We start from the raw sequence: 14,240 nt of genomic DNA, 5'->3' as shown, positions 1-14,240 counted from the left end.
CATTATACAGGAAACCAACTCAACTATCAGCTCTCCCAGACTGCAAGTGATGTAAAGCCAGGAGGGACTTTTTATTCAGGGTAACACCAAGCACTATGCAACTACAACCCCTTTAGCATCCATCCCAAACTTCAGCGCCATATCTCATCGCTGCCAGAGACCCAGATTGTTCAGTAATATCCAAACTCATAGTAAGCTGCTGGCAGTACAGTTGCACCCTGAGTTCTCCATATCACTTAGCCTAAACCAGAGACACAGAACGTGATCCTCACCACTGAGCCGCTCCAACAGCTCTAACCTGTTGGGTATTATCTCTTCATCTGATTCATCTCCTGAAAATTGACGCCTGCAAGTTATTTCCCTTCCCTCATGTCGCAAACATCACTCTGTGTTGGCAAGTCTACAAGAAAAGCATTTATCCAAAGGAATTTGCTCATCAAGACTTGCAGACACTAAAACCACAGGTTATCTAATCTTAAGAGAGCATAGTTTAATGGCTACAACACGGGATAAGAGGCCAAAGGGTCTGACTTCTACTCTGAGCTGTGCCAGGGCCGCATGGCTTACACGTGAATCTAAGGAAGATGTCTGACCACTCCTCACCTTGATTTCCCCTGCTGAGACTCTCCTAGCATTCCTTTCCTCACAGGGGATCTTATCTACAAAGCCCTCATTAGCATGTGAAAAGAGTTATGGATCTCCAGATGTGCACGTAAGGAAAAGTCTGACGGAGTGGAGAAGCAGCACTGGCCAGGGAGCCTGGAGACACATCCTCTCCAGAGTGCTCAGCACGCTCCACGTCTGTGCTCAGAGAAACGTATGAACCCTTTCCCTCCACAGGGAAGGGAATAAACAGTAATTTCCTTTTTCTTGAGAAAGCTCAGAGGAAAGATTAAATTCTGCATCTCTTAAGTCTCGAGGAAATCATTCAAGATTCTCCCAACAGTATCAAGAGACCTCAGCACCTCCAGAGAGTCACCTGCAGAACCACCTCACAGGCAACCCCCACAGAACAGGATAAGCCTCCCTGTCCCACCCTTTCTCTGGATGTCACTGAGTGGCAGAACTGGACTGATCAGGAGGAAAACTAGAGGTCTGCTCTCAGTGTTCTGCAAAATCTGGATGTGGAGGTAGGGAAAATCCAGACCTGGCACAGAAACCAGAGCTGCACTGCCAGGGTCTCACAGCACTGCTCCTGCTGGGGACCAGAAAGTGCTGCTTCTGGTCTTCAACAAACTCCCACTTGGAAAACAACTGAATATCAACCAACATGCTAGTATTTCAGCTCTTTGGGGAAGGAAATAGACTTATCCCATTGGACCTGCTCCCTTCTTTCCCAGCTGCCTCAGTTAACCTTGAAGGCAGATCACACCAACCACACCAGTGCCAGAAAGAGCCAAGCACCAGCTGGAACTGCTTCAGTAGAGCAAGACCTCTGTCCCTAAGATTGGTCCACAAAGCTCCTGCTTTCTCCCAAGTAGCAAAAGACAGTGCAGTGAAGGACAGAAAATATGTCCACTCTGGTACAGCCATGTGGAACAGAAAGGTCTCAGAGGAGCAACTGGCTCAAGAACTTGAAGAACAAACAAAAAAGGCTCATCTCTTTTTAAGAGGAAAATGTCCCATTGTTCCATAATTAATGGAAAGCAGAAGAGGTTTTATGGAGTCATTGAGAGAGGAGGGTGAGCATTAGAAAGCACTTTTCAGTATTTCATGATCACAAGGTGAGCTGCTTGCATAATACTGCCAAAGAACATGAATGCTCGTATCACAAGGCAGTTATGAAACTTGGGCTTTAAATACTGAATAACAATAACTCAGTAATTAAGTCTCATAAGTAATTTTTTTTTCCCTTAACTGTAAAATAGATGCTGCAAGCTTCAGCTGAGGTATGATTGTCCTCTCTGGCAAGGTTTACACATGATGAATGTCCTCTGCTCCCACCACCTCACAGCACCAGGGATCCATCCCAGCCCAGAGCCTCACTGTCCGTCGCATCCCTCCTTCAGGCCTCCCAGTCCTTTGGGAGAGGCTTCAAGATCACAGCAAGGGACATGCTGTGAACCTGTGAGGAGCAGGAGGATGAGGGAATAAACCTGAATAACTGCATTCTGCCAGTTAACTGCTAAACCCCCAACAAGCTCTTCAGTCCTCCTCATGTTTTTTGACACAAACAGATTCTTGTGAATGACTCCACTGTGACCAGGACACACAGTCTCCTGAACAAGACACAAGATATAGAGAAGCAAAATGTCATGAAAATCAAGGGCAAATGAACACAGAAGAGAGCCCCTCCCCCTAACACCAACTCTATTTTTAGGCAGTCGTATTAGCTTGGAGCAGTTTTACTCGTTTCTGATAATGAGCAGAGTTTTGCATCTTCCCCCCAGGACGTTTCATCTGTGCAGGCACTTTGCTTTACACCAGCAGCACGGAAGAGGTCACGTCAACAGGCAAAAGCAAACCCAAGTTTTATTGTGAAAGGGCCTTGAGAAACCAACTCCAGCTTTGAACTTCTGCCCTTTCTCACTGGACAACCACACTGCTCCGTTTTCGGGGGGCATGGCCTGCCCACCCGCAAGGCGTGCCTCTGATTCGATCACATGAAAAACCTCTGCCTATTCAAGAGGCACGATGAGAGCTCCTGAGAGCTCCCGCAGCAGCAGGAGCGCTACGCTGAGGCGGGAACTCGATAAAGAACTGGGCGATCGTTATCAAATGAACAAGACAAAACACAGATGCGTTCGAGATCTGGGTTCCACCGCGCTGGAAGTTCCTCTTCAGGAAGTAACATTCCTCCACCCCTCAGAGAGAGCTATTCCTAAGGTACTACACACGATTTTCTGCAATGCAACCAACTCGTACGTTCAGTGTCCTTTGGCTGCCTTAGACTGCCTTGATAGGAACATCCAAGTGTAAGCTCTCTTCCTTCAGGTCTATTCCTTCTCATCCCCTCAAACCTCAACCTTCCTCCACAGCCTTTCACCACCACCCTCCTGTCTCCTTGTGCCCACACTGATGCTGCCTCAGGCAGCAAGATCCTGTACGGACACCAGTCCCATCTGGACTGCCAAGAGGCAAAGTCCAGAGGGCAAGATACGCCTTGGAACAGGTGGCAGAAGAGAGGGATGGTAGAGGTAAGGCAGCTTCTCACCTGGAAAAATGCAAACATGGCACAAGCAGCTCAGGGATGTCTGTTTCATCACTCGGGGAAGAAGGCAGGCAAAGCCTCACACATACATCTCCATTTTTTCATCTGAATTTTCAATAATCTACTTGAAGTCTTCTATTTGCCCTTTGGATTATGATCTTTCAGGAAGACCTTTTTCCATGCTTCTCTACAATTATGAGATCTAGGGAAAAATACTCCCCTTTTCAAGTTGACTTTTGGTGTCAGCACTTCATAGAATTTCCTGACTACAGACAAAATCATGAGGCTTTTGTCAACTGAGAAACCCCTTCCCAAGCACAGGAGCTGGTCACTTCTCCACGAGCTCCTGCCCCTGGTCACAAGCACCTTCACACCAGGCTCTCAGTTTCTTCTGCAGATTGTGAAATCTCATTTATTGAGGAAAAACACTAGTTCAGTAAGAGGAAGCATTTAATACAGCTAGTAGATGATTAACAAGTGAGTGCTCAAGTCAATTACTGCAGGAGCACCGCGAGTTCCTAAGGCCATAAAGAACTTCTCACACGTCAGAGGCGAGGAGTTCATGGGGAAGCTGTGCCTGGCCAAGCCCTCACTGCCTGGGACCACAGGCTGCAGCTCTTCACCTTCCTCCGCCAGGCTCCTGGCTGCAAGTCTCCAGCCCAGGGCTCTGCATCAGTGGTACCCCAGGGACCTTCCCACGGAGGATTTTATTCCTACCTTCACATTCTCCCATCAGTCAGCATGCCCCCAAGACCTCCCTCCCCATGCTCTGTAGAGGTTTCGTGCCCAATGCTCAGCTGAGCACCCATTCACCCACCTCCCTCCCTCCCTGTGTCCCACCAGCAGGCACTTGTCCTCTGGCCAGATGAGCCATCTGGCAGGAAGGAAAGTTATCAGGGTCCCCACCCTCGGGCAACAGCACGTCAAGGCAGCACTGGGGAGGAGAGCTACACCGTGTTTTGTGTCTCTTCTAGAGCATTTCTGCACAGGACCTTTGCCTTTTCATGCCAGAGACACCCAGAGCCAAGTAAAGGTGCTTCAGTGCTCTTAAGTATCACTTACTTCTAGGCAATAATATCCTGAACACCTTTCACCATCCTGGCTTTTACAGAGCACAGTGAAGAAGTTACAGCGATTTGGCACTTTCTCCTTAACGGGCCATCATTAACAAGTGACTCATATTATATTGCAGTGTGAGTCATCTTGGCAGAGGTCACAAGTGTAAGTGACAACTAGTCTTCAATTATTTCCTTCAAGTTGAATTAAAGGTGCATTGTTATGCTAATTTTACATCTGCTCCATCCCATCTTTCCTTCCACTGTCTCCAGAGCAACCTGGGATTTCAGCTCATGGTCTAAACCACCTCTGGAAGAGCTCTTTCACCAAGGTGTTGTTACAGGTTGTCACAAAACAGGGAGATGCCAATGGAAAGTCTTCTGGATGGGCTTTCAGCTGTGGTAACTGATGGTAAAGCAGCCCTCCATCCATCCATCGCTGCTCCACAAGGACAACGAGCTGCTGTCCCTGCCACCTTCCTGCTCTGTTCATGCTTTACTGTGGCAAATGCTCAGGAGCCTGGGGCTTGCCCAGAGCTCAAACACAACAACCTTCAAGCTGCCACATCACACACCTGGCTCCAAGAGCAGGGGCAAAGCTCAACAAGCAAAATCACTTCAAACTATGTCCAGCATCATATGAACATTGAAGAAATTATTACCTGGCTGGTGTAAAAAGGGCCATTTTCAGCCATTTTCCAGCCAGGCAGCCCCGTATTTCAGCCTCTCCTGTTCAGAATGTGTCCATCACAGGTCCCCAGCCAGGGGATCAGGTGCAGACAGCATCCCTGCCAGGGCAGGGCACAATCACTGAAGGACACTTAGCTCAGAGAACAGAGTTCTGCCCATTAGAATACACGGCCATTACCAGCCTGGTCACCAGTGGAGCATTCTGTTTACATTTACAGCAGCCAAACACAGTCCCACTGGCTGCAAGGATCACTTTGGAGAGCATTTGTAAACTGCTCTCACTACTGGAATCCCATTTAGCTATTACAGCCTCTTCAGCCATACCAACACACCGATCCCCACAGAATAGCAACGGGAAGAGCAGAGTCATCACACTGTTTACTGAAGCTAATCAATACATAAAGGCTGAAGATTTATTGCACTGAAGACAGCCTGTCTGCATGGCCAGAAAATGCATTTAAAGTCCTTTTCATTTTGTTGCTTTGGCCTCTGGTTCTTCTTCAAAAACATTTGCCTTGCACACCCATCTTTCTTTCCCCCCCAAAATGGTGGCACCTGCAGACACATGAGAGAAGCCCCTTCCCCAAACACCTACTGTGAGTATTCAATGGGAGCATAAAACACAAACCCCACAAATTTAAAGGCACTGCACCTTCCTTTCCACCGCTGTTTTGGCATCTCCCATCTGAGTGAGCAGCCTGAAAAATTCTGGCCTGTTTTGAAGAAGGTCTGTGTGCCAGGTACAGAGACACAAGCTGCGTCACTCACAGCCACACCCTGCTGTCCGGTTCCACTCAAGAGGGAACAGCTAGAGCCACACTTATTTTCATTTATACTTCTATACATTATTTTAATACATATAAAAAAAAGACCTTTCTAAGTGCCCCGCTGTTGGGGTTTAACTGCAAAGCCCACAGCATATCTGACCTGCTGTGTTTTGGGGGTGACTGCTCACAGTGCCGAGATACCATCAGAGTTTCCCAACCAGTGAGCCACAGCTGGGGAGATGCACTGAGCTGCACCACCAAAGCTCATTCTCTGCTCTCATTTTGGCTGATGTTGTGGGGAGAAGTAGCCTGGTAGGCAACAGCCATGAGGCTTAGTGCTCCTGAAGCACTGATGTTAATTAAAACAATCAACATCTGGCAAGTAGACAAAATTGTTTTGGTCCCTGTATCAGCTATATGGTCCCAGTGTAACAAAAATATAGAATGGTCTGCGTTGGAAGGGACCTTAAAGCTCATCCCCCACCACAGGCAGAGATGTCATCCACTAGACCAGGCTGCTCCAAGCCCCATCCAACCTGGTCTTGAACACTTCCATGCAAGGATCATTCACCATTTCTCTGGGCAACCTGTTCCAGTGCCTCACTGCCCTCTTGATACTGCTAAGAAAGGCTGCAGTGAGGTGTAGGAAGGAGACCTGTGCCTCCACTTTTGCCAGTTTATCTCAAAATCACACTAAGCTTATATGCTTTTGTATGAAAGAAAGAGGAAGAGACAAATATATTCCGATGCACAGGGAGATTTCTATTGTTGCCTGGACATCAAACAGCATCCAATTAGTCCTGCAAGGATCTGACCCACAAATTATGAAAATAAATGCCTCTGAAGCTTTGATCTCTTGTATTTCTATAGCACGCTACAGCAGTTATTAGACACATTTTATTAGGCTCAAGCTGTGCGATCTTTTCCTCAGCAAAGGCTCTACCACCTCCAATGCATCCTAAAGTCACCATCCAGCGGATTAAGGGCATGATCCCAAACAGTCACTTCTGTCATGCACTAAACACATGACTCAGCTGGCAGTAGGCTTTTTCCTGCTGAGTTTCAAAATTAGGAAAAAAGGGAATTTTTAAAAGGAAGGGGAAGGGAAGCTGTCAGCCACATAAGTTTTTCACTTTTTCTGTTAGCTTATAAAGGAATATTGCATGTGAGGCAATATCCCTGGTTTTTAGAGAGCGCTGCTTTTAGACCAATTTCCTGTTCTGAAAGCAACACTTTCTGCACCCTGTGCACCCTGAAATGCCACTGCTGGAGAGAACAAGTAAAAAGGGTAACAAAAGGTTTTGTGCACTCTGAAGCTGAAAACCACATGTGCTCCCATGCAAGCAGGAACACCCACCCTCGCTGCAGCAGGAGCGCTCAGAACCAAGAGGATGTTGAACTTGCATTGCTCAGGCTTTGCTCAGAGGAGCAGCTCACCGCTCACAGCAGCACAAACCAGGCAGGGACTGTGCCTGCCAGAGGGTAGGGCTGTTTTCACCTGAGTGCATCCATAGGATGCAGGATGGGACCGTGTAACCCGCCCAGGCGACACCTCAGTGACTGGCAGTGGACGGTGTTTGCATGTAGCATCAATATCTGACAGGGCTCCTGTGGCAGAGCAGAGCTGGTTACCCACAGAAGAGCAAAGGGAACACCTTCTGCTGGTCAGGGTAACTCAGCTTCTGGGTGTGGAGCAGGACATGTTGTTGGCTCCCCTTGGATGGAAGCAGGAGCTGGTATCCAGTGCTGCCTGCCTGAGTACCACCATTTATTGCCAACATACAGCCTTGAACTTCTGGCAAGCACCGCAGCAAATCAGCATGGGAAAGTGACATTCTTGATCAAAGGGAAGGGTTTTCTGGTTGGACATTACAAAATAAAAATCAGGTGTGCAGAGAGATAGAACTGAGTGCCAGCTAAACTGATCAGTGTTTTCCAACCCTGGTGGCTTTTCCTCTCCTTTCACTGACGAGCCATTGCAGGAGCTCCCCAGGGCTGGGGGTCAACATGCTGGGCATCCTCATCCCACTGCAGAAAGGGGATGCTCAGCCCCTCACAGGGCCCATCTAGAAACAACCATGGAGGAGGAATGCAGGGAAAGAGCGAGTATCCATTTTCTAAGGACCACATTCCTTAGCCAGCTTTAGAAATCATAAACGATTTGCATGGAAAACATCAAATCTCACTTACATAAATTGTTTTCCTGAGCCCGGAGCAGACTGACCATCAGTTTCAATGTGCAGCCACAGTTCAGAGTGACCGGAGAAGGAAATCAAAGCTACCAGCATTCTAAGTGGGAAACACAACCTCTCACTCAATGGAGCTACCAACGACTTAGGCTTGTGGGTTTTAATGCACCCTGCTTTAACGGCTGTGTGAAAGGTAACAAAGAAGGCACCTGAGCATCAGCAAATGGAAACCTCATGTGATGGAGGCTCTACACATGCAGAGCAGTCAGGGCCAAAAAGGTCACCAGAAGGGAGACAGGATCAGCCAAAGTCCTGGGAGAGTGAATACGTGTCTGCCTTTCACTCTATGAGGCTCCTGGTCTCTTTCGTAGCTGGCAGCCAGAGAAAACAACATGTGTGCTCCCCTGGCAGCCCAGGGCAAGCAGCTGCCTTCAGGTGGTAGGTCCTGAACCCTCAACACCGTCCTCCATGCCCCAAGGCACAAGAGTTTTGCCAATGCTGTTTCTCCCCACCACGCACCGCTTTTGCCTGCTGGTAGTTTTTTACCTGGGCAAGCACAGGAAATCTAGCAGAATTCTACCCCTTTGTGTATGAGGCAAGAAGAAATGAGACAGGGATCAATACCCCGTCCTTGGTCTGCAGGTCAGAGTGACAGAACTCCCACTGGTGTCTGTAATTACCCTTGCAAAGGGTAAGGGTGCATTAGGAGGAGTCAGGCAAGGCTTTGCAGGGAGCAGCTCAGAGCCTGAGCCCAGGATGTGATCGCAGCTTTCGCCTGACCTGGCCTCACATGAATGATGATTTCCAAGGACACCGCTTCCACAGCTGGGTGATTCATCCCTGGTGATTTACATACAGTTCAAATGGAAACTGTTTCCTCCCTCACCTCATACAGACTGTACCACTACATCTACAAGCCTGGCAGATAAAAACTACTTTCAGGTACTAAGGTTAAAAACTCCCTCTAATTCCTCCTTGTCACATGGATTAAAAACAGACCCTTTATTTTAAATATGCACACCAATCAAATGCTCTTTGTTGCCTCAAAGCTTGATTCAACCAAGTGCTTGTGCTCAAACTTCAGCCTGCTCAAGTATATATTTTGCCATAAATTCACCCCAAATTATTAATTTTCATGGCTGTCCAGCAAAGGAACACTAGTGAGAACAGAGAACTCTCCTTGCCTTCAAAAACACCATACACTGCTGTGCTGTGGAAGAACTGCGAAGATGAAGAAGAGTAACCAGTGCTGAAGAATAACTGCAGAAGAGCAGCAGCTGGGCTGCACAACTCCAAAAGGCAGAGAAAAGAATACAATCAACCCCATAGAAAGACTGGGCAGAAGACAGACCCTCTCCCATTGTAACTTTTCATGAGCACACACGGGAATATGCATAGGTGCATAGAGGCTACGTTTGCACCTACAGCTCAAGGAATGAACATCGCCATCCCTCTGGTATGACTTAAATTAGAGGAAAGATTTAGATTAATGTTAGGAATAAATAATTTTCTCAGAGAGTAGCCATGCACTGCAACATAAAACACAGAGAAGCTGTGGATGCTTCATCCCTGGAATTGTTCAAGGCTGGACAGGGCTTGGAGCAACCTGGTCTAACAGAAGGTGTCCCTGCCCATGGCAGTGGTTTTGGAACTAGACAATATTTGAGGTCCCTTCAAACCCAAACCATTCTATGATTGTGTGATTCAGAGACCAGTATCCTGCTGCAAAGTTTTATGGTTTGAAACTCAAAATGCTCCAAAATAGACAAAGCACAAGGATACTGTCACAGTCATAGCTTACACGTGCACTGCATGACACTGGAACAGGACAGATGAAGTCTCTGATGGAATACTCTTGAGAGTGTCTTTCCTCAGGAACTGTGAATATATATATTTATTTGTTGAACACCTGCCCCAAATTTTGCATGGTAGAATTATCATGTAAAACACAGCAAAATAAGCTTTTCATGTTATTTTTTTTTAATCTCTAGAAGTCATCTCTACTTCTTGTTCCTCTTTCTATTTAGGAAGGTGACCTTTACAAAAGCTGCCCAAATTCTGTTGAGCTACAGAGTTCTTTTAAAAAGGTACTGGAAGAAGAAATCTAAAATAATGCTCCCAGAGTAATGCTCCTGAGTGGTGGCTTGCAGTGCTTATCCCCCATCAGAGATTCTCCTAAATCTTTAATGATGCTGAAATATGCCATAAACTGACAAAGTTCTAGAAACAGGACAATGCCAGCATGTTTGAGTTTTGTGGGTTTTTAACATGTCAGCTTTTATCTTCATTGACAGCGATCAACTAATGCAAACAAAGGGCCACTGAAACTTCACTTCTATACAAAGCAAGCTAAAGGAAGAGTAGTGACATTTTTGGGTTTCATCCAATTCTTCCCAGCAACAGCTAATACTCACCCGCTCCTTAAATTCTGTGCTGTCTCCTCTCCAAGCCTGAGCATTAAAGGCCAGGCTTTTCCAAAACAACAAACGATTTTAGGATACGGTTTCCAGAGAGTGCATGGTCAGCACTTCACTAAGTAAATAACGAAAGCTTGGGGTTTGTTAATGAGTTCAAAACAAAAGCAACGTCCAGGTACACGAAGAAAGCAATCGCTTCTACCCCAAAAAGGCTCTTTTTAAACTCCCTGCCTTGCAGGAAACCCTCAGCCAAGCCCTACATCCCAGGTGAGCCTGGTGCCCTACGCCCAGGGCGAACTCCTGCCTTGAGAGACAAGGAGCAGTTTAGAGCAGGAGAGAGTGCTGGCCCCGAGCCAGACCCTACCCAGGGGTTATCAGTTCCCTGGGAAAGGTTTTCCTCCCTGAGATCTTTTATAACCTCCCACACACCTTGCAAAGCAACTCAGACGAATCCAGCTGTGGCAGCTACTGCCAGAAGAGCCCACTGCAACTGCTGGTACATCAGCCAGAGGCCCAGCCCTGCAGATGGATGCAGCAGAGGAAAAGCTATTGACCTGAATATTTGAGAAGGATCAAGGCCACTGCCTTCAGCAAGAGATGACAGGCTCTTGCATTCACTGAGACAAAAAAAAAAAAAAAAAAAAAAAGCAGGGGTAAAAAAACCCACCAAACCCAGCCCCATCTTTCTGCTCTCTCCTCCTGGGATCAGCTTAGCATTTATCACCAGAGACCATGGCCCACTGCATCCCTCTCACATTCATTCTCATTTTATTGCAAAAATCTGCTTCTCCAACATGCCCGTCAACAGCCTGTGCGAATCCCCGTGTTAATCATTATTCTGCTAATAACGCTGCCAGGTCATCCGGCTATTAAACATGCTGAGTGGACTAGCAAAAATATCTCCTTGCCCATACAAAAGAACATTCTAATGTAGTTTATCTTATCCCCTTGTCAGTATAATATGCAGCGCTACCTGTTTGATGGCCTCATTGTCTTAAATTACCGTTTTCTGCAACATTAACGATCCTCATTACCAGCACCACCGCTGGAAGATCTCTGGTTTAAGGATCCTTCCTATCCTGGCTGGCTCAGCCCTCTGCATCCACAGGGTACCAGGCAATGAGCACGGTGCCCAGTGATGGATAGAAACATGTCACAGAAAAGGCAGGAGCCAGCCCCAAGTGCGCTCACTCGATGCACCAGGCCGTGCATTTTAATCAGAATTCAGTGCTTTGTTCCTGGCCCAGCCTCCAGCACATCAGGCAGATGCACTGCTGTGGTGGAGCCCGACTGCGTGGCCAAAATAAACTCTACAGTGTGGCAAAAACAGGAGCTCCTGCCACCTCCCGTGTCACCTTCCAGCCCTGATCTACAGATCCCACCCTGAAAGCCCGTGGGCAGTGGCAAACTGAACTGAATGATGGTGTGCAGGGTTCTGCTTGTGCTCAGCCCTCAAGAGCACACTGCCATCCTGCAAATCCACCTCCCTTCCCTGGGACAGCAGGAGGGAAGCTGAAGCAAGGGACTGGGCAAACTGGCAGTCAAAGGTCCACCTTTCTTACACACATTTGCCTGTGGATCACAAGCGCCAGCCTCCTGGAACATTTCAGTGACTCAAACTCGGAGATAAGAGTCCTGAGTGCTTCCTTTCCCCGCTGCTGGGAACACATCATCCCCTTCTCCAGATTTTTGAGTCACTACCTGCTCCCAGCATTTCACAGAGTCACCCCTCACCCCTTTAAACACACAAGCAGCACAAGAGCAACATCTCCTCCACCCAGACTCATCTACAAACCCACAGCAATGTGACACTTCTTTTCCAATATATAAAAATTTTGCAAGGCTTGGGGAATTACTCCTCCCTGCCATATTTTGTGCTCAGGCAGCAAATTTACTATCGATTTCTGAATCAGACCCCACGGAATGATTCACGCTTCGTGCCCTATCTGCTGAATTTACGACCTTTAACAATTATTCTAAGTGCTGGAGGAGCTTAGTTTAGACAAAGATCCATTCCTTGGCAAATTAAGCTCCTATTCTTGTCTCGCTTGCGAACCACCACGTACTCTCATCGTTTACAGGAAAGTCTCTCTCCCTGAGAGGGGGCAGAGGTGCGAGTGGCAGCAGCCCTGTGCTGGGCAGGGGAGCAGGGTTTTGCTGTCCCAGCCCGCTGTCTGTCGGGGTTTCAGGTCCCCTTGTCTCCGGTTACCCTGAAATGCCAGCACTGCTCTGCTCACCGACCAGGCGCTGCTGCTGGGTCTCAGCGGGAGGGAGGGAACGTACATTTCCTCCTAAAGCGAAAACAAAACCCTGACTGTATCTGGGGTGCACTGCTATATAAAAAGCCACAAAGAGAAAAAAATAAAAACCCAAACAACAAACCAACTGCAACCAAAAAAACCTCCTAAGCACGTGTGGATACAGTTTTAAGAAAGAAATGGTACCCTAGCTCAAATACACTTTCCAACACAGATGTTAAGCAAAAAGTTAAAATAAAATAAAAATTAAAAAAAGAGGGCAGGGAAGAAGGAGAGGGTCCTCTCCCCCCCAAATTACACTGTTCTCCTGGATTAACTCCACTGGCTTCAGCAACCTTTCTCCCGAGGCACCTTCCACCTAAAAGGGGAAAGCCTCTCCAGGTTTGTTTTTAAGGCAGATGGTTCCCCTATTCCAATCTCATCGACACTGTGTATTGCTGAGCAATCATTTACACTATTAATCAACCAGAAACTCACCAGAAAGAAAGTAGGGCAAGTGCGTAAAGATAGACTTCTCTTTTTTTTTTTTTTCCTTGCACTGAAGCAAATAATATTTCTAAAAATACACTTGCTCAAGTCTTCAGCGGATTCTGCTTGATTTTATTTATCTGTCTATGCAGCGGGTTGCGAGGAGCAGCCTGGCTGCTGCCTCCCGCATAAACGCTGTTTCTCTCAATGACTCCCCATGCTCGTTTCCCAACGAGCTGTTCTTACGGCCAGAAAGACGGAGAAACGAGGAAAAGGAAGAAAGTTACAAGAGAAATGGACCAGGGGGGACATCAGGCCACAGCCCACGCCGAGGCTGACACATCTGACGAGCCTGACATTTCAAGGGTACATGCCGGGCTTCATTTTCCAGCGGGGTGAGGAGGAGGCAGCGCGCAGGGACACAGCGGGAGAGGGATGGAGGGAGGCTGCGGGGCCGGGAAAGCGAGGTCCGGAGCGCAGCCCCGCACCCAAGGGTCCCTGCGTGTCCGCCTGCCCACGCGTGCTGTCCGGGTGGGACCCGCCCGGCCGTGCGCACACACGGACACGCACACACCTGCGGGGCCACGGCCGCGGCGGGCACGCACACACACACACGCACACACACACACACGCACAATGTGCGGGCGCACACACGTGCGGGTGCGCGCACACGCGGCGGCGGGCACGCACGTGCACGCGCACAGGGCTTATCCAGCCGCATTTACATACGTGCCGGCGCACATCACACACACACAAACACACACAGAGCCCCCAGCCCCATCTCCCCGCCACCGCGGGAGGGATGGATGCATAGGTGGATGGGTGGATGGATGGATAGATGGATGGATGGATGGGGGGGTGCCGCTCCCGCATGCCTCCCCGCGATCCCCGGCCCCGCGCCTCACCCGCAGCGCCGAGAGGTCTATCTCGTCCAGGCTCCGCGCCGGGGAGTCGCTCGCCATATTTCCGCCGCCGGCCAGGCGGCCCCGCCGCCACCGAGCGGGCAGTGGCGGCCGCCGCGGCGCTCGGCGCTATTTAACGCCTCCCCTCATGCGGGGCGCCGGGAAGGAGAAACCACCACCACCACCGCCGCCGCCGCTGCTGCTGCTGCTGCCCTTCCGCCCGCAGCGCGGCTGCCTAGGGGCGGCCGGGCAGGCAGGGCTCGCCGCGGGCTGCGCCGGGATGGCGGCGGCGGCGGCGCATCGCCGCGCCCGCCCCGCACCGCGCCCGCACGGCCCCGCGCCG

General features: G+C 49.0%; 1 protein-coding gene across 6 annotated transcripts in view; it reads right to left on the bottom strand.

The window, feature by feature from the left end:
• TNIK (TRAF2 and NCK interacting kinase) overlaps positions 1–14,030 on the bottom strand; it is a 149,495-nt gene extending 135,465 nt beyond the window's left edge. For 3 of the 6 annotated variants that reach the window (XM_040074032.2, XM_058421902.1, XM_040074035.2), the window contains exon 1: positions 13,901–14,030. In XM_040074032.2, the coding sequence (XP_039929966.1) occupies positions 13,901–13,957 (57 nt within the window). In that variant the 5' untranslated portion in view covers positions 13,958–14,030. The remainder of the gene's footprint in view (positions 1–13,900) is intronic. The other 3 variants (XM_040074033.2, XM_058421903.1, XM_040074036.2) reach the window with 1 other exon arrangement.
• Between the last annotated feature and the right edge of the window lie 210 nt (positions 14,031–14,240).

The sequence above is a fragment of the Hirundo rustica genome, chromosome 10, assembly GCF_015227805.2.
Source record: "Hirundo rustica isolate bHirRus1 chromosome 10, bHirRus1.pri.v3, whole genome shotgun sequence".
NCBI classification, from domain to species: Eukaryota; Metazoa; Chordata; class Aves; order Passeriformes; family Hirundinidae; genus Hirundo; species Hirundo rustica.
The sequence above is the reverse complement of the archived record's forward strand: the minus strand, read 5'-3'. Positions and strand labels throughout refer to the sequence as shown.